Source organism: Rhopilema esculentum, chromosome 11 (assembly GCF_057945365.1).
Source record: "Rhopilema esculentum isolate cy_ngs chromosome 11, ASM5794536v1, whole genome shotgun sequence".
NCBI lineage: Eukaryota > Metazoa > Cnidaria > Scyphozoa > Rhizostomeae > Rhizostomatidae > Rhopilema > Rhopilema esculentum.
This window is the reverse complement of record NC_142825.1, coordinates 16,710,212-16,735,992: the sequence shown is the minus strand read 5'-3', so window position 1 is coordinate 16,735,992 and position 25,781 is coordinate 16,710,212. Positions and strand designations below refer to the sequence as shown.

Below are 25,781 nucleotides of genomic sequence, written 5' to 3'. Positions count from 1 at the left end.
CTCTATTAAGTTTTAGGGTTCTATCAATATGTCTGAAATAAACGACCTCTCAGAAATTCTTCAAAACCCTAAAATGTTGGCTGTTTATCTGGCTTCTCAACAGCAACAGCTTCAGTCATCACAGACTCCTGATTTGGTCGATGGAGATGGTGAAGATGAAGAAAACACAGTGAGCTTATTTGTTTGCTTTCTTTTTCACAATGCACCCCTATCTAAAAACATAGAAATAACTGATGAGTACTTTCTTTTAGATATAAAGCTGCAGAGCCCCTAAAATCGGAGAATCTCTTTTGTATTTTGTCTTGAATTCAGGTCTTGCGGAAAATTGATGTTATGATAGAAATGATCTAAATTTCTGATGGGAGTTCTGATGATGAAACTAATTATGGGGTATTTTTTATATCTTATGATGAGATAACTGATAGTGTAGAGTGGGAAAGAGAAGCATTCATTAAAGCCATTAGAGAGTTGCGATGTCATTGGGATGTGAATCATCCAATGTATTAAAGGCAGTGTGTCGCGCTGTTCATTGGTTATATGTCTGTTGAATTTCGAGGGTCCGCGAAATTGGAGAAGCGTGACAAATTAGCACAACTGACCAATAGGAGGTGAGATATCGCCTTGGCTACGAAATGAAACTCACTGAAACAGAAGCTGTGGGTGTTCCGATGTAGCGCTCCGATGTAAGGTTTCTTGTTTTGGCGACACATTTTGCTCACATCATTGCTGTCGAAATGTTGAAAAGTACGTGTGGACGTAAGAGAAAATCGTTTGACGAAAAAACGAAGCGTGTGAAAGTGTCATTTCACGAAACAACGTTTGAATTGTGGTGGAATTTGCGAGGAGAAATTGGCCTTCACACCGATAACGAACTTGCTTTGGCATTGATTTCATCTTACAAAAGAACACTAGCCAGGTAAGGAGGAGTTAGTCTTTTAAGCAAAATACTCTGACGGACCTCTAAGACACTGGACTTAGCCCTGACTAACGTTTGATTTCATGTGAGCAATATTAGGAAAGAAAACTTTAACGAAAGATAGTTTAGACACGTTCTGTGAGGACACACATTTCCCATAAAGCACATGTTCAGGTTGGCCTGATAGCCTGGCTAGGCCTAAATCGGATGGTTGTTAGATTTGTTGACTTTAAAAATTCAAATACATTAGAATTGTTTATCCATATTTCATTGCTTCGAACGATCTGCTGTCTAGAGTAGAATAGGACAGCAAGTATTACCAGCGTTTCAAAAAGGGGTAGCCCTTAGAAAAATTTAACTACCAAGAAAATGTGTGTGTAGCCCTAGCTTTTTGAGTGCATTAGACAAAGCTCTGCAAAATATTGTTTGTGCACATGCCATACTCTGCAAACTGGGGTTGAATAAGCCTGCTGATTCAAGAATAATTAATACTATTATGAGTAGAAAAATTTAAGAGATAAGAAATGAAAATATCAAATTGTTAGAACATGCAGATGGGGATTAAAGAACCTTTCATTTAATAAGTATTTGGAATGGAATGGGGGAATAATCATGCATGTTTCTTTCTTACACAGTGGTTTTGTTGTCTCCCCTGGTCATCAAGAACTGCACTCCACCCCTTTGCCAAAAATTAGGCAACGCAGTAAACAAGAATCAACTGACACTGTAAGAAGAAAGCTGATCTCCAGTACATTAGAACCAGCAGAAGAGTAAGTTTCCTACTCATGATGCTCTTTGCGCTGTGAATTTAAATATAATTTCTGGCTTTGGATATTAGTCATGATCTAAACAGTTTACAACTAAGCAAAAATCTTTGAAGATAGTCTCCCTATTGCTCTAAATAACATATCTGAGGCATGAGACTTCCTTAAATAATTTAAAGACAATCATCTCCTGCTGTAAAAAAGAAGTTATTGCAATAGACTATTTCTGTTTATTTGATTGATTGATAAACACTTAAGCAACCACTTTATAGTCTTCTTAAAAGTAAATAAATTCTTAAATCTTATAGAATGCTTGCATGTTATGAACTGTAAGGCTCACAAATGTGTCTTTATTTTTGTCATAGTCCTCAAGTTAGTGAAGTATTCAACTCGGATATAGAGATTGAATGCATGGAAAATGATGGCATTAATGATATCACAGTTGCAGCAGAAAAATGTGAGACCAGCCCATGCCAGGAGGATTGGTACAGCGACGAATCCTCTGATGATAGTGATTTTGACTTGGAGGAGAGGTTTCAAGATATGAAAATTGAAGATGATTATCAATTAACAAAGTTACTCTGCCAGAAAATTATCATAAGGATTTTTTTAAGGAAAAACATCTAATTAATGAGCTGAGTTTAGTTGAAGATGAGAAATTTATCTGCTCATTGATGCAACTGGAGAACCTGGTTGGCTGTATTAGTTGTGACATTTGTGGGCAAAAGAGGAAAGTTAAAAAGCATGGCTTCATTGGAAGTGTTGCAGAGCTCTGGCTTGAATGTGAAAATAAACATGCAATGAAATGGAGTTCTTCTGAGACAGTTAATGGAGTTTATGCCATCAATTTGCAGCTGTTATCTTCCATAATATTGTCAGGGAATCTTTATGTGAAGGTCTCTTTGTTAGCCAAGCTACTAAATCTTAAGATACCATCCGATGTATCATTTTACAGGATTGCCAAACATTATGTCAATCCAACGGTAGATGAGTGGTGGGAAGAAATGCAATCCCTGATCTTTAGGCTGTTTGCAGGTAAGGAAGTTACACTTGGCGGAGATGGAAGAAATGACTCTCCTGGTCATTGTGCAACATACTGCACATATTCATTCATTGATACAGTGTCAGATTTAATAGTACACCAGGAGATTGTGGATGTACGGGATGCTAACATGAAGAGCCAAAATATGGAGAAGCTTGGTTGCAAAAAAGGCCTGGATAAACTCCAGAAAAATATGAAAGTTAGAGGCTTTGTCACAGATGATCACATTCAAATATCTGCAATGATGAGTAAGAATTTCCTTTTTTCAATTTTTGTATATATATTTATATATATTTTATACAGGTATACTATACATATTTGGGCATTTGTGTTTATAAAACTTCTGTCTGAACATTTTTGTTTGCAAGGGATTAACTGTTTCATGACTTGCCTCCTCAATTACTGTCAGTAAAATTTCTTGTGATTGATTTTGAATAGCAGCTAGTGTTTAATGTTCTCTCTTTAGAATAATTTATATACATTGCAGAGAATGACAACAGTTTCACTGAAATAAAATTTCAAAAAGATGTATGGCAAAAGTCAGCAAAACTTACAAAAAAGTTGGTGCAGGTAATGATATTTTCACATATTGTGATATATTTAAGTTTATAAACACTTCCCTATGTATATATATATATGCGCTGACGAGCCCACAAAGGGCGAAACAGTACTGTCTGCAGATTGAGTATTACGCTCCCTTACACTAGTTTGGTCGAGCACTCTATGTCTGGGACTCTGTGGGGACCTGCTTCTAGCATTATGCGAAGCTCACTGCGCATGCGCTGTTTGAGCACTCTGGCAGGGTCCCACAATCAATCCGTTAAACTGCCTTGTTGCTCTGACAGCATAGCTCGGGTTGTGTCTCAGACAAGCTCTGTGCTGCACTGACGAGCCCACAAAGGGCGAAACAGTACTGTCTGCAGATTGAGTATTACGCTCCCTTACACTAGTTTGGTCGAGCACTCTATGTCTGGGACTCTGTGGGGACCTGCTTCTAGCATTATGCGAAGCTCACTGCGCATGCGCTGTTTGAGCACTCTGGCAGGGTCCCACAATCAATCCGTTAAACTGCCTTGTTGCTCTGACAGCATAGCTCGGGTTGTGTCTCAGACAAGCTCTGTGCTGCACTGACGAGCCCACAAAGGGCGAAACAGTACTGTCTGCAGATTGAGTATATATATATATATATATATATGTTTATATATCATAGATTGAAGAAAGTAAAACTACATTTTACTTTCTTCAATCTATGATATATCACGCTCTACGTGCTAACGTATTGAGCACTGTGCTACGGAAGTATCAAAAGACAAATTTCTATATATGTTTATATATATATAGTTTGAAGAGGCTGACAAATTCTTAATCTTTCCTCTGGAAATTCATTACCACATGCATGAAAATTCAAACCTGACATAAATTCAGTCTGTTGTTAAAATTTTTGTATCTCTGTTTGTTCAAGGTTGCAAATGAAAGAGGAAATGATAATATTCGTAACTGGATACCAGCAATCAGAAATCATTTTTGGTACTGTTCTGAAACCTGCAATGGAAATTTAGATGTATTTAAGGTAACAATCTATTGAAATTGGCATTACAACTTTTGCTCTCTATTAACATGCTTTCTCGTGGCTAAGAATAAAAACCAAATATTTTTGTCTCTAAGAAAAGACTCACAGAAAAGGTTCTGGTTTGGTTTCCAAAACCTGAAATGAATTTATTATTTTTGGAGGGTTATCATATTAAACAATGTAAAGTATAATTGCTTAGCTTGTTTGAGCAAATACTTAAGCAACATTCCTTACTACTCTGAAAACCTCAAATAGGTTTTTGTGTACAAGTGTGTATTTATTTAATATGTATGTATACTAATATAGACCTTTCAAAAATGTTTTTGAGGATTTGTCTTTCTGTTAAAAGTATGGATAAGCAAATAAATTGAAGTTGATGCGAGCTTTTTTGTCATATCAATTTCACAGGACAAATGGCTTAGCCTGCTAAAGCATCTGTGCAATATGCACTACCAATGCGATCACGGATGCCTTGATACCACAGGGAGAGCAGACTGGTTTTCACCTACTGATTCCGACTTCCAGCAAATAAGGGGAATCATTCTTGACAAGAAATTCCTAAATAGCTTCAAATTCTACACAGATTTCAGGTAAGCAGAAGTTTTGTAACAAGAGATCTCATGAATTTCACACGACTATTTGAATTGAAGCTGGGCCTTGTTTCTAAAATACATATAGAATACAAACCAACAACCTTTATTCATTGAACAAAAGTTTATAAAACACCTGCGAAACTCTTTTTCATTTAAGAATACTTATCCCTTTTGCAGGCACACAGGTCAACTTGAAGTGTTTCACAACCATCTTCTGATGTATTGTCCCAAACGTGTTTTCTTCAAGTAAGTGCTACACTTATAAGGATGTTGGGATAGTTTTAATTTGGTTCAAACTTCAGACATTACAAAAAATACTATTTTTGCATTGTTGTTTTTTAATAGAAAAATGTATATGTATACATTCTGCATATTTTGTTCACCATGTATTATATTCACAAAACATCACAAAGACATTTTCACACTATAGTGGGATGCAAGTAAATTGCTTTTCTTGAGAGACCTCAATTTATGTGCAATTTGGCAAATGATAATGTTAAAAATAAAGCATTATTATGCAATTTTCAAAATTGTTCTTCCAGCTATCCTGCTTACAAAGTGCGTAACAGGCTTGCATTGATTGATCACAATCATCACTGCAACCGTTTGCAAGCAAGAAATGAAAATGGAGATCTCCTGTATTCACGTCGTTGGAGTAAAAAAGCTGGCAGGTGGATCCCAACCATAACTAAGGAGCCTAAGGATTATTCCTACGTATCAAGATTGCTGGCAGCAGTTATGAACAAGCGACGAAATGATAGTGGCAAAGTTGAAAGACATAAACCACTTTCAGAAGAGGATCCCAGGTGGAAATCTAGGACCATCGCAAAGCTTCCTGCAAGAGCAACTGATGTTTTGGTGGATGAAAAAAAATCGCGATTCACCAAATAAAAACAAAAAAACATTTTGTACATGAACTAATGAACCAACATTATATCCTAAGTAAACACTGTATATAAGAGGAGTAATTTTTGAATCAAAAATGTGAATTTTGAGTGCATCTTAAAGGTTACTTTTTTAAACAAAAAAGTATGTTACAGCTATATTATAAAGGGTATTTTAAGTATGGTGGTCTTAAGTGGTAGTTATTTACAATTTTATTTTGGGAAGGTAAAAGATAAAAATCAAGGAAGTGTCTATGCAATTAAGTTGGCTCAGATAGATTACAATAAAGAATTTCAGACAATTAGTGATATTGAAATAACAGCAAGAAAAAAGGAGTTAGTGATCTTTGTAGCCAGTGTACATATTGTTTGGAGAGGGGTATTTGTCACGGATTTTCCAAACACAGCATGATGGTATTACCACCCGGTTGCCAGCACCTAAGGGTCCATGCTGCCACATTACAAACTGTCTGTAAGCAGTGTGTCTCATAGTTTTTCTGTCTTGACTTGGTATATCAACTCTTATATCACATCGAGAATTGATGGCAACTTCAAGTACATTTCCATTCAAACAAATGTCATAGAATGTTTGATCCTTGGTTATGCAATTGCGCCTTTTGCAGCACTTTCTCTCCTTTTGGGTGGGCATTTCACGACACTGCAAACATTTGCACCATGAGGGGACAACACTGAATGAAGGCTGATTGGTTTCCTCCACTGCATTTGCCATTTTCTGACTAATAAGATCAATAAGCAAAGATTTTCTGTCTTCAAAAACCTTTGCTGCCATCTCTAAGAGATCTTCATGATTAAGGTTTGATAATGTTGCCTTTGGGAAAAAATAAAATATACTTTTGATTAGACAGAAGGTATACACATAAATGTTTACACTACACACTTTGTGCGGGTAAGCCATATGCACAAAGTGCAGCAAAGTGCAGCAATATGCAAATAGTTCTTTTCTTAATAGTTCCTTTTTTGTAAATAGTTCTTTTTTGCTGAAATGTATCTCGTGTAAATAAATATTGAAAAAATGAAATGCTTGCTTTTTTATCTGTAAATATGTAATACACGAGCTTTTTGAATGTGACATTTCTATATTAGGCATCGTGTTAAATATACAGCATTTAACTTGGGCTAAAGGCAAAATAAGAGCCAAATGATTTGTAAGTTTCAGTTGTTTATTATACACTTATGTGGTACAAGAAATTTATCAACAAACCTTGACATCGATGATCGAGCTGTGTGGAGCACCTGCACATACTGTCCCTCGCGTATCACCTCCGCAACTTTCTGCAAGGCCTATCACTGACGATAGTTCGTCGGTAGGAAGGCGCTTTTGGCATGGCTTCTTTTTGCTTCCGCATGTGCACAGACCAACTTGACAATGTTTTCTAGCATTTCTGCATGGGCACCCCTTTCTTTGACAAGTACTTCGACAGTCACAAGTGATTGTAATTGGAGGTGCTTCAGGTTGCCCCTCGACACTAACTGCACTACTAGGCCTATACCCGTCTCCAGTTGCAGTGCCTCCTAGGTCAACTGCGCCGGAGATCATCGATTCGTTTCTAGATATTTGAAACTCTAGATGAATTTCAGGCCTATCTGAACGAGTATGATTAAATATAAAAAGCTCTTGGCTTCGGTTATCATTTGCGCTTTCAACGTCTTCTGGAACAGTAAATCGCTTCGCCATTTTGTCTATAGTACCAGACTTTAATTCTAAATTGCATAATTTACAGAGACTTTCCCTTTGTCTCGTTCAACCAATGAACGGCGCGACATACTGCCTTTAAGACAGAACAACAAAGTAAAATTCGTGAAATCAGCTATGTTCAACAAAAATAGTAAGTTTTAGTTTTTCAAACAACTAGATACTACAAACAGACTGCAAAAAGTGTACTGCGAACAGTGTCTTTGTCAAGAAAATTTTAGAACGCCTAGAGTAAATGCAGATTGCTCCATTTTTTCAGTTGACTTTCTTTAGAAACAATTAAAGAATCTGGAAGATACTTTGAAAAATGTTTGGACAAGCGAAATCACATGACACAGTCTGGTGCTGCAGCTGCAACGTTGCCAAAATGTAAATTTTTTGAGCAAAAAGCATTCTTGCATGAAAAAGTGCAAATAAACTTATGGAGAGCAACCTTTCCCCAATGGAAGCTGGATTTGTTGTACAGGCAGAAGAGCTCCAATTCTCCATCCTCCATGCCAAGTCCTAGCGGCAGTGTCGCAAGTAGCTGTTCCGCTACTGCAACTTTGTCGAAGAAGATAAAGAGAAAAATAACGTCACACTTGAAGGCATGCACTGAATTGAGCGAATCAGATTGGAGTAAGTCACTGGTCGACTGTGACGAACCACTCTAAAAATCTATAAGTGAAGATGAAGACTCTCTGTACTGTCGAAGTTTGATACAAAAAAACAGAAACGCCTTGCTAAGCTTAAAATAAGCCAACTGCTCTTTGATCTTCAGTATAGTCAAGATGATTAAGAAGTTTATTAGCTACAAAGTCTGTGATATAAATCTAATTTTAAAAATACGAATGACAATTAATGCAAGACTGAAGTGTTGTCTCTACAAAATAAGAAAATCATTTTATACAAATTTTTATAATAATACCTTGATTTTTGTTGTGATTTAATATTCTAAAAAGACTTACATTTTAGGCCTTAAGATATTTTAAAATTATTCTGAAGTAACTGTTTCCATTCATTGAAACTTTGCTAAGAACTCACATAAAGTCACATTTGTTTCCAACCACCAGCAACAAAGCATAGCGAACATGAAAATTTTTAAAAGAAGTCAGAATGTTGTTGACTTTTGAGCATGGCTACTATTCTTGATTTTTTAAATTTGGCAATTTTGAGCCCCTTGTTTTCCTATTATAAACAATGTTCTTATAAAAAGACAAGCAATCTGGCTGTCTACAAAAAGACTGTCTGGGAACTTCCAGCCTTTGTTGAACTGTCATTGACTAGGGAGTCTCTTGTTTATGTGCGATCAACAGATGGTGGGTATGGAGTTGTTGGAATGGACATGGGTGGTTTTAAGTGTCTCGATTCGAATAACCAGCGTTCTTGTAAACATGTGACCTGTCTTAATGTCACACTTACCATAGAAAAAGCTACCATCCCTGAATTTTCTAATTGATTTTCTACAGACATGTGAAAATTTGAAAACTTCCTTTTTAAAAAATCATGTACGAAAAGCAGTTTCAGAGAGAATAATTCCCATGGAGACATTACCATTCAAAAGAACCGTATTCAATGGATTGCTTGGTTCTAATGTTCAGCTTACAGACGAAAACATCTTTCAATTGGTTCCTGATTTTACTGATGTTGGACAAAATGCTTGTGGCAAAACATGTGGTGTTTTTTGAGAAAAGGATAAGAAGAGACTTTAATGCAGAAGAAGATCATTGATGTTTATGGTAAGGACTGCATTAACTAAGAATATTGTGCTCTTGAACGATGGATAGTCTTTGTTAAATTAACTCATTTTAAATTAACAAGTGGAAGCTAAAAATGTTTTACATGGATCCAAATGCTAACTGAACTGTTGTTATACACTATTGTCAAATTAGAAAAAATCTATTAATATTTGCTTAACTGATGCATTGTGAAATTCTTCTGTTTGTCTAAATCCAGACAAAGTTTTTAATTTTCCTTGTTCCTACGTTGTTGTGTCCAGTTATCTTCTTTGGTTTCCAATAATCTGCTTTGCTAGTTCCATATCTCAAATGTAAGAAGGACATGCATCAGCACACAAAATTGTATGATGATTGACTGAAGGGGGTATGGGAAGTTTTCTAACTGGTCATGATGTTCTCATGAACTACTTGCACCACTTCGTATCAGGAAACAGGTACCTTCTTTAGATAGTATTTTGAATATAGCGTTCAAAAACAACTATAAAATGACAATTTTTCTGTGGTACTTATTTAAGGATATTTGTGAGTATTGTAGAACTTTATCTTTCCTTTCTCTTAGCCAATCACTTTTGAATTACCTAATTATATTGAAATGAACCTCACAGCAGCTGGCTATAAAATAGAACATTGCCTTACTTACCATCAGTGGAGAGTGGCATGGTATTCATTTTTCAAGCTGCTTCAAGTTGACGTCTAAGACAATTTCTTTTGTACCAGATGTGGTGGATTTCCACGTATCATCCTTTGCGATGCAACTTTGCTGAGTTTCCAATGTGTATGCACGAAAGGTTGATATAGAAGATGAGATGTCAACATTGCCAATATTGAAAGGCTGATAAGAACATTACATAGTTTTTATAAGTTTGATAAATGTTAAAATAATTAAGATAAAGGAATGATGGCATGGCCTTTTAGGTTTGTGGATATCATTTCAGTACATCCAATGGATTGGGTATTCATACAGTGAAAAAGGTTTGAAAATGCGAAGTTTCATGTCAGCAGTTAAATTTTGGTGCTGGTTATAGCAGTTAACAGTCACTGATTGACCTTATCTAATCTCTGTGCCTATAATTTTTTACCAGCTTCAAGAAAAGAGTTTTTATCGAGGAGGCCACAACAAGACAGGTTTTGATGAAATTCTGTTCCGAAAACAGCTTGAAAGATCTAACAGGGAGAGCCTTGATGCAAAATACTGGTACCCTCTTGCTGTGATAAATGAGTGTGAGACAAACTTTTCAGATGGGTCTTATTTTCCAAAAGGAATCTGAATGCTGCTTTGAAGTCTTGCCTCAGTTTCACCTGTGTGCTTTTATTATCCATCCGTAGAAACATTAGCTTCAATAATGGCACTCCTATCAAGTGGATTAGTTGTCTGAAAGCTTTGCCAAACTGCAGTCTTCTGCATCTATGATTTATGCTGCCTTGGCAGCTTTATCGCCAACTCCGATTTCCGTCAATTGACAAAGACTATTTGGAGAGATGCAAGGAAAAACACAGTCTGTCTTTTCAATTGAAAAGCATGACCTAGCGCCTTTGAATCGCACCGAAGAGAGTTATTCGTTTTTTCCTTCTTAGCCTTTGATAAATCAACATGGAGTCTAAGATCAAGATGTCAAGAATGAAAAAACGTGTGACAGGTGCAAAAAGCATACCAAGGCCACCCTAATTCGTTGCCAGGGCTTTTCACTGTTTACTGTGAACATGGTAAGGCGTCATCTTGTCCCTTTTTGTCATAATAAAATAGTTTATAAGGAACACAGCATATTTTTTATTAATATGATTACTTTAATCATGATCAATAATAATAAAATAGTTTTCCTAACTCGACTAAATATGATCAACTAAAATCATCAATCTAAACTGCTTATTGTCATTGACAATTCTCGCGTGTTTGTGACACCTCACAGTAGTAGATCCTTTAAAATCTTGATCGTAGGATATGTTAACAATGGAATTTGCTGGTACCGCTTTTTGCACCTTGTCCACAAGGAATAATCCTGATCCTGAAATAAACAAGACATGACAGTAATCTATAAAATATTCTTCTGCAATCAGATAATGAAAGAGGTGCAGAACAAGATTTGTTTTCCTTTTGATATTTCTTGATTTGTTTTGTGTTTTTCCGTTTTTCTTGTTTACCAAGCCAACAAATCGCAAATTTCCATCTTTTCAACTTTCCATTAATATGATTATGATGACGGTCAAAATTAGTTTCTTCTCACTTTTTGGATTAAATTGCAAAATAACAGTTAAACTTTAACTAGTCTATATTTTAATGTTGTGACGTAAAGTTATGGACACATGCAGTGTTTCGCAATATTTACATTTCTTTTTTCTACGTACTGAAACTTTACATTAGCTATGGAGTCAGGTAACGAAACTAAGGTTTGTGGTGGTCTACGTTGTTACAAAGGTTACAGGGAGAGTACAAAATTTTTTCTTTTTTCCCTTGTTGGGGGGAGGGGAGGGGGTATCCCTTTGGCGATGCCCCTGGATTCCATAAATGTAGTAGCTCAAATTCACATTCTGTTTTTCAGAGTGTAAGAGATGCAATGAATTTAGTTTCTGTAGCGGATACACAGACAGACCAATTCAAAGAGCCATTTTGCGACAAAGCAACATCCTCTAAAACTGATTAATCGCAGACAGTTTTTACAGAGGCCAGCATGGAAGCAGCTCCATTTGTAGATGTGTCAAGTCTATCCTGTCAAGATTGCAAGGTGAAACGTCGAGATTGAAAAGTTTGAACCAAAAGGTGAATCGCCAAAATCTAAAAATAATAAGACAGAAAAGGAAATTAACAAGTCAAATAGATGTAAGTTCACTGTACATAATAATATTTGCTGATATGCCAAATTTCAATTCCATCCATAAAAATTTCTTTTTGTAACCTATTCTCATTTACACTTTGTTTCTAGGCAATCAATTATCTAAAACGTAAAGTAAAGAAATTCAGAGAGTCAAAACAAGGACAGCCAACTAAGCCTGTGAATAAAATGAACGTTGAAGAGGCAGATAGTGATTCTGTTTGGCTAAAAATGATTAGGAGTGGAATCCAGTAAGAGATGAAGATGAATCTGAAGACAGTGTAGAAGTATTTGTAAATGGGATAGAAATAGACAGTGACGAAAATGATGAGGATGAAAAAGTAACCAATGAAACAAGAGGGAACATTAGGTAAAACTATCCTGATTACATCATTGTCTAATCAAATTTCTAATTGAAAGTGAAATAATATGACAGAAAAGGTATGAACAACATTTTCCACCACACTGTGATATTCAATTAGGGAAATTTGACAATATGTAAACAAAAGAAAATCCTACGGAAGAAATATCTGTGTAATATTGATCCATATCATATGTAATTTGTTAAAATAAGTAAAATAAATTTGTTGGAAAGAAATAGTTTAATAGTAAAAGAAAAATAATTTGCTGAAATTTCACATTCATCTGACAAATGCTATTTTACTTTCCAGCAATGATGGAACCTACACTGTCAGGAGTGAACCAAAGTTGATTGTATTTTACTCGCTGCTATTCAACCTGTTTAGTATGTTATGTTTCCGATGTAAATGGGAATTAATCGTTTAATTCGAGTTAATACCCGCGGGGAAAGTGCGCAGATTCCCCTTTTCTAGAATCGGGTGGTCCCACACGTATATCCTTAGTAGGCTGTGGATATCATGTTACCTTAGCTATTTGCTAATCACCTTGTGGTATTTTCTAGGTGGTCTTTTCCTGGCATATTTCTTTAAGTACAGTGATGCAGCTAGGGTCATGTCATATTTTGCAGCAAGACTCACGCGTTGTTTGTACGCGTTTTCTCTGTAGAGAAGTGAACTATTCTGCGAAAGTGTAACTTATTTTGAACCCGCTAATAAAGGACATAGTCCTACCGTCAAATGGCCGGACGCTGATCATGGTCATGATTTCGACCGTTGCTTACTGTTGTCATAGCATGGCTGGAAAGTTGCAGGTACTGGTTGCTAGGCCTTGGCAGAGTTATCGAAAGTTATAGCAGTTCAGGTCAAGCGCTCAGTGGCTGCTGTCTACTGCTATTACAGTTTCAGTTACCCTGCATCTCGATTCTATCACGTGCTCCAGAGAAAAGGTTGTACCAGCATTTTTTTTTTCTACATTGGCTGTAGCATGGTTTGTAGGTTATTTGTTTTTTATTTTCGATCCACTATTTCCTGCCGCTTTTCATCATACCAACCCTGGAGCTTCATATCTCCACCATAAATACAACAAAATAAGGGGGCAGTATTCAAAGACCACAGTGCTGCCTCTCGGTAAAGTCACATGCCAGGCCGCCCAATCAAACGCATCCACCACGAATACCTGCTTGTTGTTATTTGTTCTTATTCTTTCAAATAATTTACCCTGTCATGTTCTTGTTCAAGGCAAGGATGCCTGTACTCAGAGATGGCAACGGGGGCAAAGCGTAGAGAAAAAAGGGCAAAACAATGGCCCGTACAATAGTCAAACAAAGAAAAATGCTCAATTTCGCGAGGTCAGGGGCAACTGCTCTAGCTGCTCTCCTGGCGCAGGCGTCCTTGGTTCCATTCATCTGGGATTCAACAAACGCCGTCTCTAAAATCCCCTCAATAGCGAATAGTATCTTTGTTGTGTCATTGTTGGCGTAAGGGGTGTGTGGCAAACTGCCCCGTTATTTTATATTTACGTGGAGGAAATTAACACTAGCCTAAAATTATATAGTCATGCCAGCAAAATTTTCTGGACACGTTACATGGTCCATCTAGGATCAGTTGTTTTAGGCTTTTAAAAGTATCAAGATCCAATTAAATGACACCCATCGGCATTGCAAACAATTCAGCAGGCCCTTGCTTTGGCTGCATCACACTGCCGCCCTCCGTTCAAAGCAGTCATACTGTGGTTTAACAAACCTGCCAGTATGGTCATAGTAAGCGTTTAGCGATCCCAATATTGCTCCCAGTGTTCTAACCTTCATACTTTAGTTTCGCAAACACACCTGTAAAGTTCGAATATCAGTTTGATCTTGTTTCAACAAAAATCAATAATCAAATGAATCAATAAATTGACTAAGGATTGTTTTCATTGTTTTGGTAATATCACATTGCTTGCTTGGCTGTGGTTTAGTGGGCCCTCACGGTAGTGTTCACTTCAGTCTGGCACCAAAACTTCGCTCGAGTTACATAACATTTTTAACACTGCGGTCTCGGCAATGCCCCTTGGAACATCTTGATTGCCAGTTTACTGTTTTTAGATAACCCAAATTGGTCTATTCCTTTGATTACTCTTCCTAACAAAATGGAAATATTGCCTACAGCAAGATGATACCAAAAAGCAGGGCCGTCTTGAGCCGGCTTGTGCCCAGTGGTTATTGACAAAACAGGACCCCGTTCAGAAAATTCCTGTGGCCATGCCCTTCGGTTTCGGTTTCGGTGAACGTCCTTTTTGGTTACGGTAATTAAAAAGATTTGTTAGGGATTTTTGCAAGAATGTGCAGGAACACTTAGAGTGGATCTGAGGCACGTGGACATTTCTCTGCACTTTGCTTTTTAATCCGTATACTTTCCGTATGCTGAAATAGTAGCTTTTGTTGCATTTTGAAGATATCTTTAAACACTGTTAAAACAAGTGATTCTGCCATTGGTCAACATCTTTTAGACAACCCAGATTGTGCAAAACTCTATAATGACGACATGTTTCGGATAATTGGCAGAGCCCGGTCGTCCTTCCATCTAGCAGTTTTGGAGTCAATCTACATAAAAACGAAAAAGCCGCCATTGTGTAGACAAAAGGAGTTCGTTTTCTCTCTTGGACTCCATTGGTAATTTTTCTTTAGGCTCGCGGCACTGATTGGTCAACTATACCGGTCTTGTGCTTGCGTTTTTCTGATTGGCCTATTTCGATCCACAACTGGGTATATATTTTTCAAACATGTTTTTCGGAACCTATTCTGACGTTTTATGCTCTGAGGAGTGTCAGACGAAAAAGCTTTAAGTATGTTGTAAAATGTTTGCTTTTTTCAAAGCCATTTTCAAATTCTGTACCGCAAAAAAATTGTTCATATCTTTATACATTATTATAAGTGTCACTAGTCACCATGGCAACAAACTTCCAACTAACTACACGCTATATTTTCAACCAAAAAAAAAAAACTGATTGTAATACAGGTATTTTGGTGTAATTTGTATAGCAGCAGAGCTAAACAATTTAGAAAAAATGCGCTGGCAACTTTGCTCTCTGTTTTCATCAATCATGATCGGCAAATTCATCAAATGTTTGTTGTTATTGCCAATTTATGAATGCATTGTGTGCCCCCTTTTGTTCTGGTGCAAATTTGATTGGTTTGAGCAAGCTGTATTTTGCTACTTTAGGCAAGCCTTTTTGTCGAGAGCGAACTTCTTGGTTCAATGTAAAACGTGCTATATTGTTAATACTAAACTTGCTCAATATATATATATATATATATATATATATATAGAATTGATTTGCTGTAGTTTTGCAAATCTATTTTACATTTTACAATGAATTTACTCACATTAGGCACACTTTGCTTGGTAAATGTAGAATAGTTTACTGTGGCTTTGAAACAAATCTGCAGAATCTAAAACATATAAGCTGAATCTGCAGAACCAATGTTTGCAATATAAATCGGTAAATACCTAGATAGCTTACTGTGGTGATGTTTCTTAATAAATGCAAATATGTCAATTGTTCTGTCATGCAAACTGCAATGGTAAATATAGTGGCAGTTTGCTGTGTTTATGCAAACTCAAATGGCAAATGCAAAATCTTCCTTGCCATGGTTCATAAATTCACATGAAATATGGAGATAGTGTGCTGCGTTTATGGAAATTCACATAGTAAATACGAAATGTTTTCTTGTTATGGTTTATATATTCAAATAAAATATGGAGATAGTTTTCCAGGGCTATACATACGTATACATACATAAAAAAGCGTCTGCTGTTGTCGCCATAACACGTCTAGTTATGCCTTTACTTTTGGTGGCAAACAGGCAAGGTGAACAAAAAACAAACAAACCAAATGTTTACAGTTGTTGGCAAGCATGCAAAACAAAACAAAACGTTTGCTGTTGTTTGGCAAACATGCGAATATATATATAAAAGAAAAGAAAAACCATTAAGCGTTTTCAGTTGTTGGGAAGCATGTAAATAAAAGAAAACATTTGCTGTTGATGGCAGAATGCAAATTTATAGGTTCAAACAAACAAACAAATATTAAGTGTTTGCAGTTGATGGCAAACATGTAAAATAAAAACAAAACGTTTGCTGTCGTTGGCAAGCATGAAAATAAAACAGAACGCTTGCTGTCGTTGGCAAACAGGCAAAGAAAAGCGTTGTGCTGTTGTTGGCAAACATGCGGAAGAAAAGGGTTTGCTGTTGAAAATAAAAATAATAAAAAAAAAAAAAAAAAAAAAAAAAAAAAATATAAAGCGTTTGCAGTTGTTGGCATAGATGCAAAATAAAAAACAAAACGTTTGCTGTCGTTGGCAAACATGAAAAATAAAAAGCGTTTGCTGTTGTTTGCAAACATGCAGGAGAAAAGGGTTTGCTGTTGTTGGCAAACATGCAGGAGAAAAGGGTTTCTTGTTGTTGGCAAACACGCAAAAACAAGCGTTTGCTGTTGTTGGCAAACATGCAAAAAAAAAAAAAAAAAAAAAAGCGTTTGCTATTGTTGACAAATATGCAGAAGAAAAAGGTTTGCTGTTGTTGGCAAACATATAAAAAAAAAAAAAAACGCGTTTGCTGTTGTTGGCAAACATACAACGAAAAGCGTTTGCTGTCGTGGGCAAACATATGAAAAAAAAAAAAAAAAAAAAAAAAAAAACGTTTGCTGTTGTTGGCAAACATACAACGAAAAGCGTTTGCTGTCGTGGGCAAACATATAAAAAAAAGCGTTTGCTGTTGTTGGCAAACATACAACGAAAAGCGTTTGCTGTCGTGGGCAAACATACAAAGAAAAAAAAAAAAAAGCGTTTGCTGTCGTGGGCAAACATACAAAGAAAAAAAAAAAAAAGCGTTTGCTGTTGTTGGCAAACATACAACGAAAAGCGTTTGCTGTCGTGGGCAAACATACAAATAAAAAAAAAAGCGTTTGCTGTTGTTGGCAAACATAAAGAAAAAAAAAAAAAAAAACTTTTCTCTTGCTTTCTCTCCCCGCTTCTCTTCACCAATAACTTCCTCCCTTAGTAAGGTTAGGGCAAGAGTCTCCCTCAGTTACAGATTTTCTAATTCAGTGTTTGATGGGTGTAAACATTATCATGTTTCTTGCGGGGTAAAAAACTGAGGCAGTTTTTTCCCTGGAATCAAACACCGACCATAAAATTGCGTCATTGCTCAGGCAAGACAAGGGCTGATGCACCAAAAGCCCAAAATGTTTTTCCTGAGATTAGGGTGTTGTTTATCATAACTAAGGGGCCCCCGCGATGGAATTAAATGGGAATTAATCGTTTAATTCGAGTTAATACCCGCGGGGAAAGTGCGCAGATTCCCCTTTTCTAGAATCGGGTGGTCCCACACGTATATCCTTAGTAGGCTGTGGATATCATGTTACCTTAGCTATTTGCTAATCACCTTGTGGTATTTTCTAGGTGGTCTTTTCCTGGCATATTTCTTTAAGTACAGTGATGCAGCTAGGGTCATGTCATATTTTGCAGCAAGACTCACGCGTTGTTTGTACGCGTTTTCCCCTCCCATCCCTGTCCCCTTGTACTCACTTCTCCTCCTGCTTATATCCCGTCATATACTTCCTTCTGCCTTCTCCTGTCTCACTTCTTCTCACACAGTCATTCGATTGTGTGACAGGTGTATCAGTCTGATTATCGGGGTAAAAAACTGAGGCAGTTTTTTCCCTGGAATCAAACACCGACCATAAAATTGCGTCATTGCTCAGGCAAGACAAGGGCTGATGCACCAAAAGCCCAAAATGTTTTTCCTGAGATTAGGGTGTTGTTTATCATAACTAAGGGGCCCCCGCGATGGAATTAAACCTGATTATCCGTCTGTTTCAATGAAAAAGAATGGAACCATGGTGACAATAAGGCAAGATTGTTCCGCAAGTGGAGACAATGCATTTACCTGGAAGTCCAAGCCAACAATGAAGGGTGGTCTTCCAGCAAGCAATGTGTTGCTAATTTTTGGAAGCTTTATGGCAGGCGCCTCAATCAGCAAGATACTTCTGGTTTTCCGACATATGGGATTATCAGCGTGTACCGCCAGAACCTACTACTATCATCAACAGAAGTTCCGTTTTCCATCTGTTCTAAGACATTGGGAAGTCTATCGTTCAAAACTGGTGAGTGAGCTTGCCAATACACCACTTTGACGGACCGCGGCCTCGTTGTCAGCACAGAGACTGGGTCTAGTTTTGGGGTCAAAAAATTTTGGAGCTTTGTACGAGTATGCCGATGAAGATGGCCTGTTGCTTGTGATTATCGAGACTATTATCTTCGTTTTGGGCCGCCGTTTTCATTTGTTTTTCGCTGTTTACTTGCTGAAATTCGTTCAGTTAACTTTTGAAGAGTTTTTTAAAACTTTTTCAATACAAAGCGTCGAGACCTTGCAGAAATCCAGTGTTGGCCTAAATCTTATCGTTATGGATTTGGCCACGATTTCACGAATGAAAGTCAAGGAATTAAAAGAGTTTCTGCGACTGCGTGGACTGCGTGTAACAGGAAAGAAAGAAGAATTAGTTGCAAGGGTTTTTGTTGCTGTTGAAAATGATGTTCCTGTTCAGAAAACTGCGGAAGAAGTTCAACAAGAAATTTCTGTTGAATATGATGCCAAATTGCTGTCGCATCCCTGTCCCGCTCAAGCTTGAACAAGGATGGCTAAGTGAGGAAGACAGGGTAAGGTACTGGCCAGTCACTCTTTACCCAGACATATTCAACTTTTTAGCTTTCCATCCTAATGAGCTTGCTAGTTCTGATCTCAGCGACTACAAAACTTCAAAAGCTTACTGCTATTTCTCACAAGGATGGTTAGCCCCTTTGAAGTTTAACAACATCAGTGGAGACAGTAAAGTTTGTTTGCTGAGGGGAACTTGTAGACCCTCACAGAGAATAAATGATACTCCACATAAACTATGGCTTTGTCTCTGTAAAGAAACTGGTAAAATACTAGTAACTCATTGCACTTGTATGGCCGGCATGTCTCAGACATGCAATCTTGTGGCTGCTGCTCTCTTCTGTGTTGAGTCAGCTTGTAGAATGGTTTTGAATAATCCATCTTGTACTTCAACTGCATGTCAATGGCTACCTAACAACAAGGCTGTTGAGCCAGTAAAAATAAAAGATTTGAAGTTGAAAAGAGAAGATTTTGGCAAACGAGGAAAAGAGCAGGCAGGCTTAAACACAGCTAAGAAGAGAAAATTCAATCCCATAGCAAAAAGCACTTACAAGCTAACCTTTGAAGATGTTGCTGCTGCCTTGAAAGCAGTTTGCAAAGAGAGTGATTCTATCTTGTTTACTGCCTTGCCAAAAGTGGATTCTCAGGTACCGCAAGGAGCAGAAGCTGTGAGTGTTCACAGTTTAAAAACATTGTTTAATGCTTCTGAGAGTGGGGAAGATTTTTTGGGACGTTCCAATAGTTACTATGATGAAGACAAAATTAAATGTATAGAAAAAATAACCAGAGGTCAAAATGAAAACACAAATTGGAATCTATTTAGAAAGCATGTTATTACTGCCTCTAAAGCACATGATGTTAAAGCTAGACATGCAACATTACAAAGAGCCAAGGATACCAGTGATGTGAATCTTCTATCAATTTTTGATAAGATTTCTGGGAACGATTTGAACTTAAGTGTTCCTGCAGTGAGATATGGACAGACTATGGAGAATGAAGCAGTTGATTCATTTGTTGAAAATTTCAAGGTAGCTCACAAAGATGTTTCTGTGACTGAATGTGGTTTGTTTCTTTTGAAAGATATGCATTTTGTAGGTGCTAGCCCAGACCATATAATTGAATGCTCATGTTGTGGTACAGCCTGCCTGGAAATTAAATGTCATTTTTCTATAAGACATACAACACCTACAGACAAAATGGTTTTGAACAGAAACCATAAATATTTTAAACAATGTCAAGTGCAAATGGCTTCATTTGGGTTATCAACCTGTCATTTCTATGTTTGGACACCTCATGGCAGCTTTCTTGAGAAGATTAGTTTTGATGAGATGAACTGGTTGCAGCTGAAACACACTTTGGAGGACTTTTATGTTAACTATTATGTTCCTTATCTGTTTAATGAATAAGGTTTAAGCACCTTTACAGAACTATTTGGCTCAGTCTATTTACTATTTTGCGTGTTGCGTGTGTCCATGAATTTTATTGCATAAATTTTAATTGGATTCTGGTGGCAGCTATGGACATGATATCAAATTTCTGAATGGATGTACTGTTGTAAAAGTCAAGCAGGTCTGCTCCATCGAAACATACCTGAGTTATTCTGCTGATATTAGGTTCAAATCAAAATAATGTACATGAAAAATAATGATTAGCCCATGGGTGGGGATCATTATTGTAACTACACCCAGCCTCCACACACACCTAACAGTCCCCAAGTGGACTTTTTACTGCATGTGCAGAGCCATATTTTGACTAAATGTTTAATGTCTGACTGTCATTTTGCTGCCTATTCTGTGCTTCTTTACAAAATATGTCTTGAACAGAAATCTTGCCTGGTCTTTAGGGCATTTATGTAGCCAAACTAATGATTGTATTTTATTTTTGAACATGAGCAAATGAGCCTTTTAGTACAAGCAATGTTTTAAGACTTCTGTTATGCTGTTAGGTAGTTTGAAATAAATTTCTAGTTTTATTTCTAAAATTCAAATGTGTTTAATTTCTTTTGTGTATTTTATCATTTCGGGGAGGCAGAGGGGACATGGTCACTCTTTTCAAATCTTGTAGGGATATGCTAACATTTTTTGTTTTCATAAAACTTTTTTAAAATTCAGTAAAAATTCTTTGGTTTATAAAAATTTCATATATATACTCTTTCAAACAGTGATACACTTCTTAAACATTTTTACATTTATGCTTTCTATTTAAATGTTTTAGGACTACATTTTATGGATAACACAACATCACTTGCCTTAACTTTTCAAGGTGCGCAATAACCATTTAGCCAGCAAAAATTCACATTACCAGAACCATAAACTATATGTACCATGGTTGTAGAAAGTAAGTAACTTATTTGAAAAAAGTTTGATTTCTTATTGGAAATTGAAATTGTAATAATTCTTATTACAATAAAGAGGCATGGATGAAACAGACACAAAACTGAACTGAGGTTTTTCCTTGAGTGCTTTCCTTGAGTGCTTTCAAAAGATCTACTGATCTACTGTAATGAGAGGTATATCTTTCATTCATTTGATTTCTTTTATTTTAATCAGTGGGGGCTTAATGTTGCATAAAGCAGCACACACTTGTATAATGCCATCTGCTAGAGGTAACATGTTTATTGGCATAATGTTTTTATAATTTTGAATTCTTTTATCCTGTTGATGGCTCTTTCAACATGAATCCTCAAATTTGCAACCATTCTTGTCTTTTTGCACTCATAGGAAGTCATCTGTGACTTCACTCTGGCACCTGGGGGGACATTTAAAGAACAATAGAAATGGAGTAAATCCTCTTTGATCTGAAATCCCCTGTCTGCCACTTCATCGCCAGGATCCAAAAGATTATAAAGTCCAATATTGGAACAAATAAACTGGTCAGATGTTCTTCCACCATAACAACTAGATAAAAACATGACATAGCCATGAGGTGATATTGCTACCAGTACCTTCAGTGTATTGTGCTTTTTGTAATCAGACCAGGTACTAGCTTGAGCATGTAATGACTTGGACCTCTCCATGAATATATCAGTGCAGTCAATAATGCATCTTGTTTTCGGACTTATCTTTTTGAAAGAATCAGGGAGATTGCTTCGAATGACATCTCGAGGTAACCACCTGACTAAAGCTTTTCCATAAAGTGCTGCCAGCATCTTAATCCAAGTGGTGAATATATTTGAGCATACACCAGGTGAGATTCTGAATCTGTCTGCCAGATCCTCATTCATCAAACCCAGCCCCAATCTCATAAGGACAAGCAAAAACTGATCTCTCAGGGGCACTTTTTGATTTCTCCTTTTTTTATTCCCGATGTATTTTGATGGTGAAACAGTTCTTGTTCCCCTCCAGTACACCATGGATGGCAAACAAGGTTCAAGTAGGTCAAAAAGCATGTTGAATAATGCAACAGTTTGAATGCCATTATAAAACTTCATCTTTGAGTCTGACCTGATTTCTTCTGAAGAAAATGCTTTTGGTTTATTCTTCTGTTTTGAAAGCTCGTTCACCTTCCTTTGCAGCTTGCAATTTTCAGCCTGCAAGAGTCCCACTTCTTTTCAAGGGATAAAATCTGTACTGCCTACTTATGGTGTGGTATAAATTTCACACATTATTCAATCTAATTTGAATAGTTTTTCAAAATACCATAAAATGTTTTTGGTTTTCAACAGGAAAAAGATGTGCTGCTGTTTGAAGCCAAGACCGACCTAGCAACCATCAGCAATAAATATGAAAGAAAGAATCCGAGCTCACTTTTGGATCAATTTCCTAATCGCAAAAGAAAGCAGGAAGCCATTCAGTATTTCAAAGAGAGGCAATCAAAAGACGTGGTTACACTTTATCCCCATCACATCATAAAATGCCTTTTGACTTTGTTTTCCATCTGTCAATGTCCAATGACTTTTGACTATGAAATTGAGCCTCTAACCCTGAGCTTATTTATGTAATCACCTTTTTTGGTCCTGCAGTCCTAGATAGTTTGCAATGAAAAAACATACAAACAAATGGGTTTGATGTCAGCCAGAGACTACCATGCACCTTTGCGAACACTCTAACCGTCATTGCATAAAATTGCTGCTGAAAAACGAGAGACAAGCCAAAGTCAAGCGTTCATTATTTTTTTCGCTTGAATCTGTTTGTAGATTCTTATGAGCTGGTCTCAACCATGAAGCTGTATTATGAAAAACTGTTCTTTGTTTTATGATAAAATTATGAAAAACTAGTCTTTGTTTTATTGTTAATTTATAATGACCTTGAAATTCGCATCTTTCTGAAGATAATGCACATTTTTTGAAAATTTATTGCAAGAAGGCTACATATAGCACTCTGCATCATCAATATGAATACAAAATCCGCATATAACACAAAAAAATCCGCGAAATTAAAGAAATTCGCATCTTTTTGAGGATAATGCACATTTTTTGAAAATTTATTGCAAGAAGGCTACATATAGCACCCTGCATCATCGATATGTGTTATTTTTATTCTTATTTAGCTTCATTTTATTATCTGAAAACCATTTGATGATGTTGATTGCATCTTTTTTAGTTTCTTTTTTTAAATGTTTTGCAAATCGACATGTGTTGCATAAAGGGAGGAATCATCGACAAAATTACAGATATCAGTGGAGCTAGGATTGAGCCTTGAGGCACCCTTCTTTTGATTTCACCCCAAGTGCTGTATAAGCCCAAAGCACCCCCTTCACAATTACGTCATGCGGTGTTTGAAAGAGAGAGGAGCGCTTGGAGTAGAGGCAACTGATGTAGTGGGCTGTGCAAACGTTTGGGCCTCTTTGGACATCTACAGTGTCGATTATATATTTCTACATTTAAGAATTTTTTACCCCTGATTTTTCATTGAAATTGGATGCATTCAAATTGTTGCTGCCAAAGGAAAAGAAAGTTGATTGTTTAGAAGATCTTGGCGCACTGACTATTAAAGAATTGAAGCATTTTCTTGTACAATACAGGGAGAAAACTTCCGGTGTCAAAGCCGACCTTATTCTTCGTGCATATGCTGTCTTTTGTCATGCAAAGAATTTCAATTCTCAATCCAATGACATTTCAGATGAGTCCTCCTTACTTTGTCACGAAAATGATTTCACATTTGAGGCTATTTATGATCAGTGCAAGCATCTTCCTTGGATAGCTGACTTATGTGGAACACCCCATTTCACTTTTCTGCAGCTCCATGAATATTTGGTTATTCGAACATCAAAATTCAAGCACATCCTTCATAAGAGTACTGCCTACAAGAAACTGAAAGCATTTCAGTTTTTGTTTGAAGGCTTTATCACTAAGATTGATGTAGCTAAGAAAAAGGAGTTTACTTTCTTAAATGTTCGTGTCAAGGCATATATGAAGAAGGTTCTCTATAAAGTAATTTAAAAGCTTTCAAATCTTTCTGGTGATGTTTGCTCTGCTGCCTGTTCTTGTCCTGCTGGCATTGGTCTTGGTGGCTTTGGAAGCTGCAACCATGTTGGTGGAGTTCTCTTTGCCCTGGAAGATTTTAACCGGCGTGGTCTTCAAGGATTTGAATCAGCGGTTTTCTGCACATCAAAATTAACCTCATGGAATGTGCCAAATGCCTCTGCCCTTCTGTCTTTTAATCCAGCTTCTAATCCAATTGATGGAGTTGTAATAAAGAAGATTAAGTTTGGAAGGAATTATGATGGTTATGATGTTCCAAAATCATTTGACCCTCGCATTACCAGCCATTGAACCATGACCATTAATGATCTTGAAATTTTAAAATCAAAATTAATAAAATTCATGCCAAATAGCGGATTCTTTAGGTTTTTATCCAGCTTCAGAATCTGATCTTCCTTCTTCAAGTGACAGTGCTTTCACCAGTGGAACTGATACTCAAGATCCATCTTTAGCCAAAGCAGTCTCTTTCAATGAGTGCTACGATATCTCCAAACAATCTTCTAAAGATATGATGAACATTTATTGTCATAGCCTATCTTTGTCTGCTGAAAAAAATTTCTGACATTGAGAAGGTGACCCGTGGTCAATCCTCCAACAGCAATTGGATAGAGTATCGCCTTTATCGACTAACAGCCTCAATCTTCTACACTGCTGCCGTAAACACTGTTGAACCATCTTCAAAAACAAAATCCATGTTTTGCAAGTGTTTCTCAACCTTGGCAACCAGCCATGGCAAGAAATTTGAAGGACATGCCATTGAGCTCTACACAATCTACATGAAAGAGCATGGCCTGAATGTCATTGTTTCTGAAACTGGCCTCCAATTATCTTCTTCTCCTTTTCTTGGTGCATTTTTGGATGGCATGGTTTCTTTTAACAATGAAAGATGGGGTTTGGAAATAAAATGTCCATTCTCCAAGTTCAAAATCTCTCTTCAGGATGCACTCAAAGATAAGAAGTTCTTCTTGGAGAATAATGGCGGCACTATCAAGCGCAAACATCAATACTATTATTATCAAGTTCAAGGCCAAATGTTTTGTGCTGTTTTTAAATGTATTGATTTTGTTGTTCGGTTTGCTTGTAGTGAATCATTGTTTGTGGAGTCAATACAATATGATGAAGAATTTGTTTTATCGTACATGCTAATTATTCCTGAATTTTTCACTAAGCGAGTGAAACGTGAATTCAAATTATATTTACATGGAAATTGGAAAAACTTTGATAAATTCAAATAATTTCTCGTTATTATTAAGATATACACACACAAAATAATATCCTGTTTGTAATAATGTTCAG

The 25,781-nt window shown here is 36.7% G+C and overlaps 4 protein-coding genes and 1 pseudogene across 4 annotated transcripts; 3 read left to right on the top strand and 2 right to left on the bottom strand.

The window, feature by feature from the left end:
• Positions 1–1,046: 1,046 nt before the first annotated feature.
• LOC148959125 (uncharacterized) lies at positions 1,047–2,307 on the top strand. Its single transcript, XM_089111453.1, has 2 exons — positions 1,047–1,686; positions 2,046–2,307. The coding sequence occupies exons 1-2, from the start codon at positions 1,529–1,531 to the stop codon at positions 2,305–2,307; spliced, it is 420 nt and encodes a 139-aa protein (XP_088967579.1). The 5' UTR covers positions 1,047–1,528.
• LOC135692980 (uncharacterized) lies at positions 2,274–5,776 on the top strand. Its single transcript, XM_089111476.1, has 6 exons — positions 2,274–2,970; positions 3,210–3,292; positions 4,185–4,292; positions 4,701–4,882; positions 5,063–5,131; positions 5,428–5,776. Exons 1-6 carry the CDS (start codon positions 2,355–2,357, stop codon positions 5,774–5,776), a joined length of 1,407 nt encoding a protein of 468 aa, XP_088967602.1. The 5' UTR covers positions 2,274–2,354.
• On the bottom strand, positions 5,767–7,465 carry LOC148959124 (uncharacterized). Its single transcript, XM_089111452.1, has 2 exons — positions 6,992–7,465; positions 5,767–6,598 (listed from the first exon to the last, which is right to left on the bottom strand). Exons 1-2 carry the CDS (start codon positions 7,463–7,465, stop codon positions 6,107–6,109), a joined length of 966 nt encoding a protein of 321 aa, XP_088967578.1. The 3' UTR covers positions 5,767–6,106.
• Positions 7,466–16,207: 8,742 nt separating this feature from the next.
• On the top strand, positions 16,208–20,498 carry LOC148959123 (uncharacterized). The gene has a single exon (XM_089111473.1). The coding sequence runs from the start codon at positions 18,937–18,939 to the stop codon at positions 20,467–20,469; it is 1,533 nt and encodes a 510-aa protein (XP_088967599.1). The 5' UTR covers positions 16,208–18,936; the 3' UTR covers positions 20,470–20,498.
• Positions 17,607–22,493, bottom strand: LOC135693550 (uncharacterized; annotated as a pseudogene).
• Positions 22,494–25,781: the final 3,288 nt, after the last annotated feature.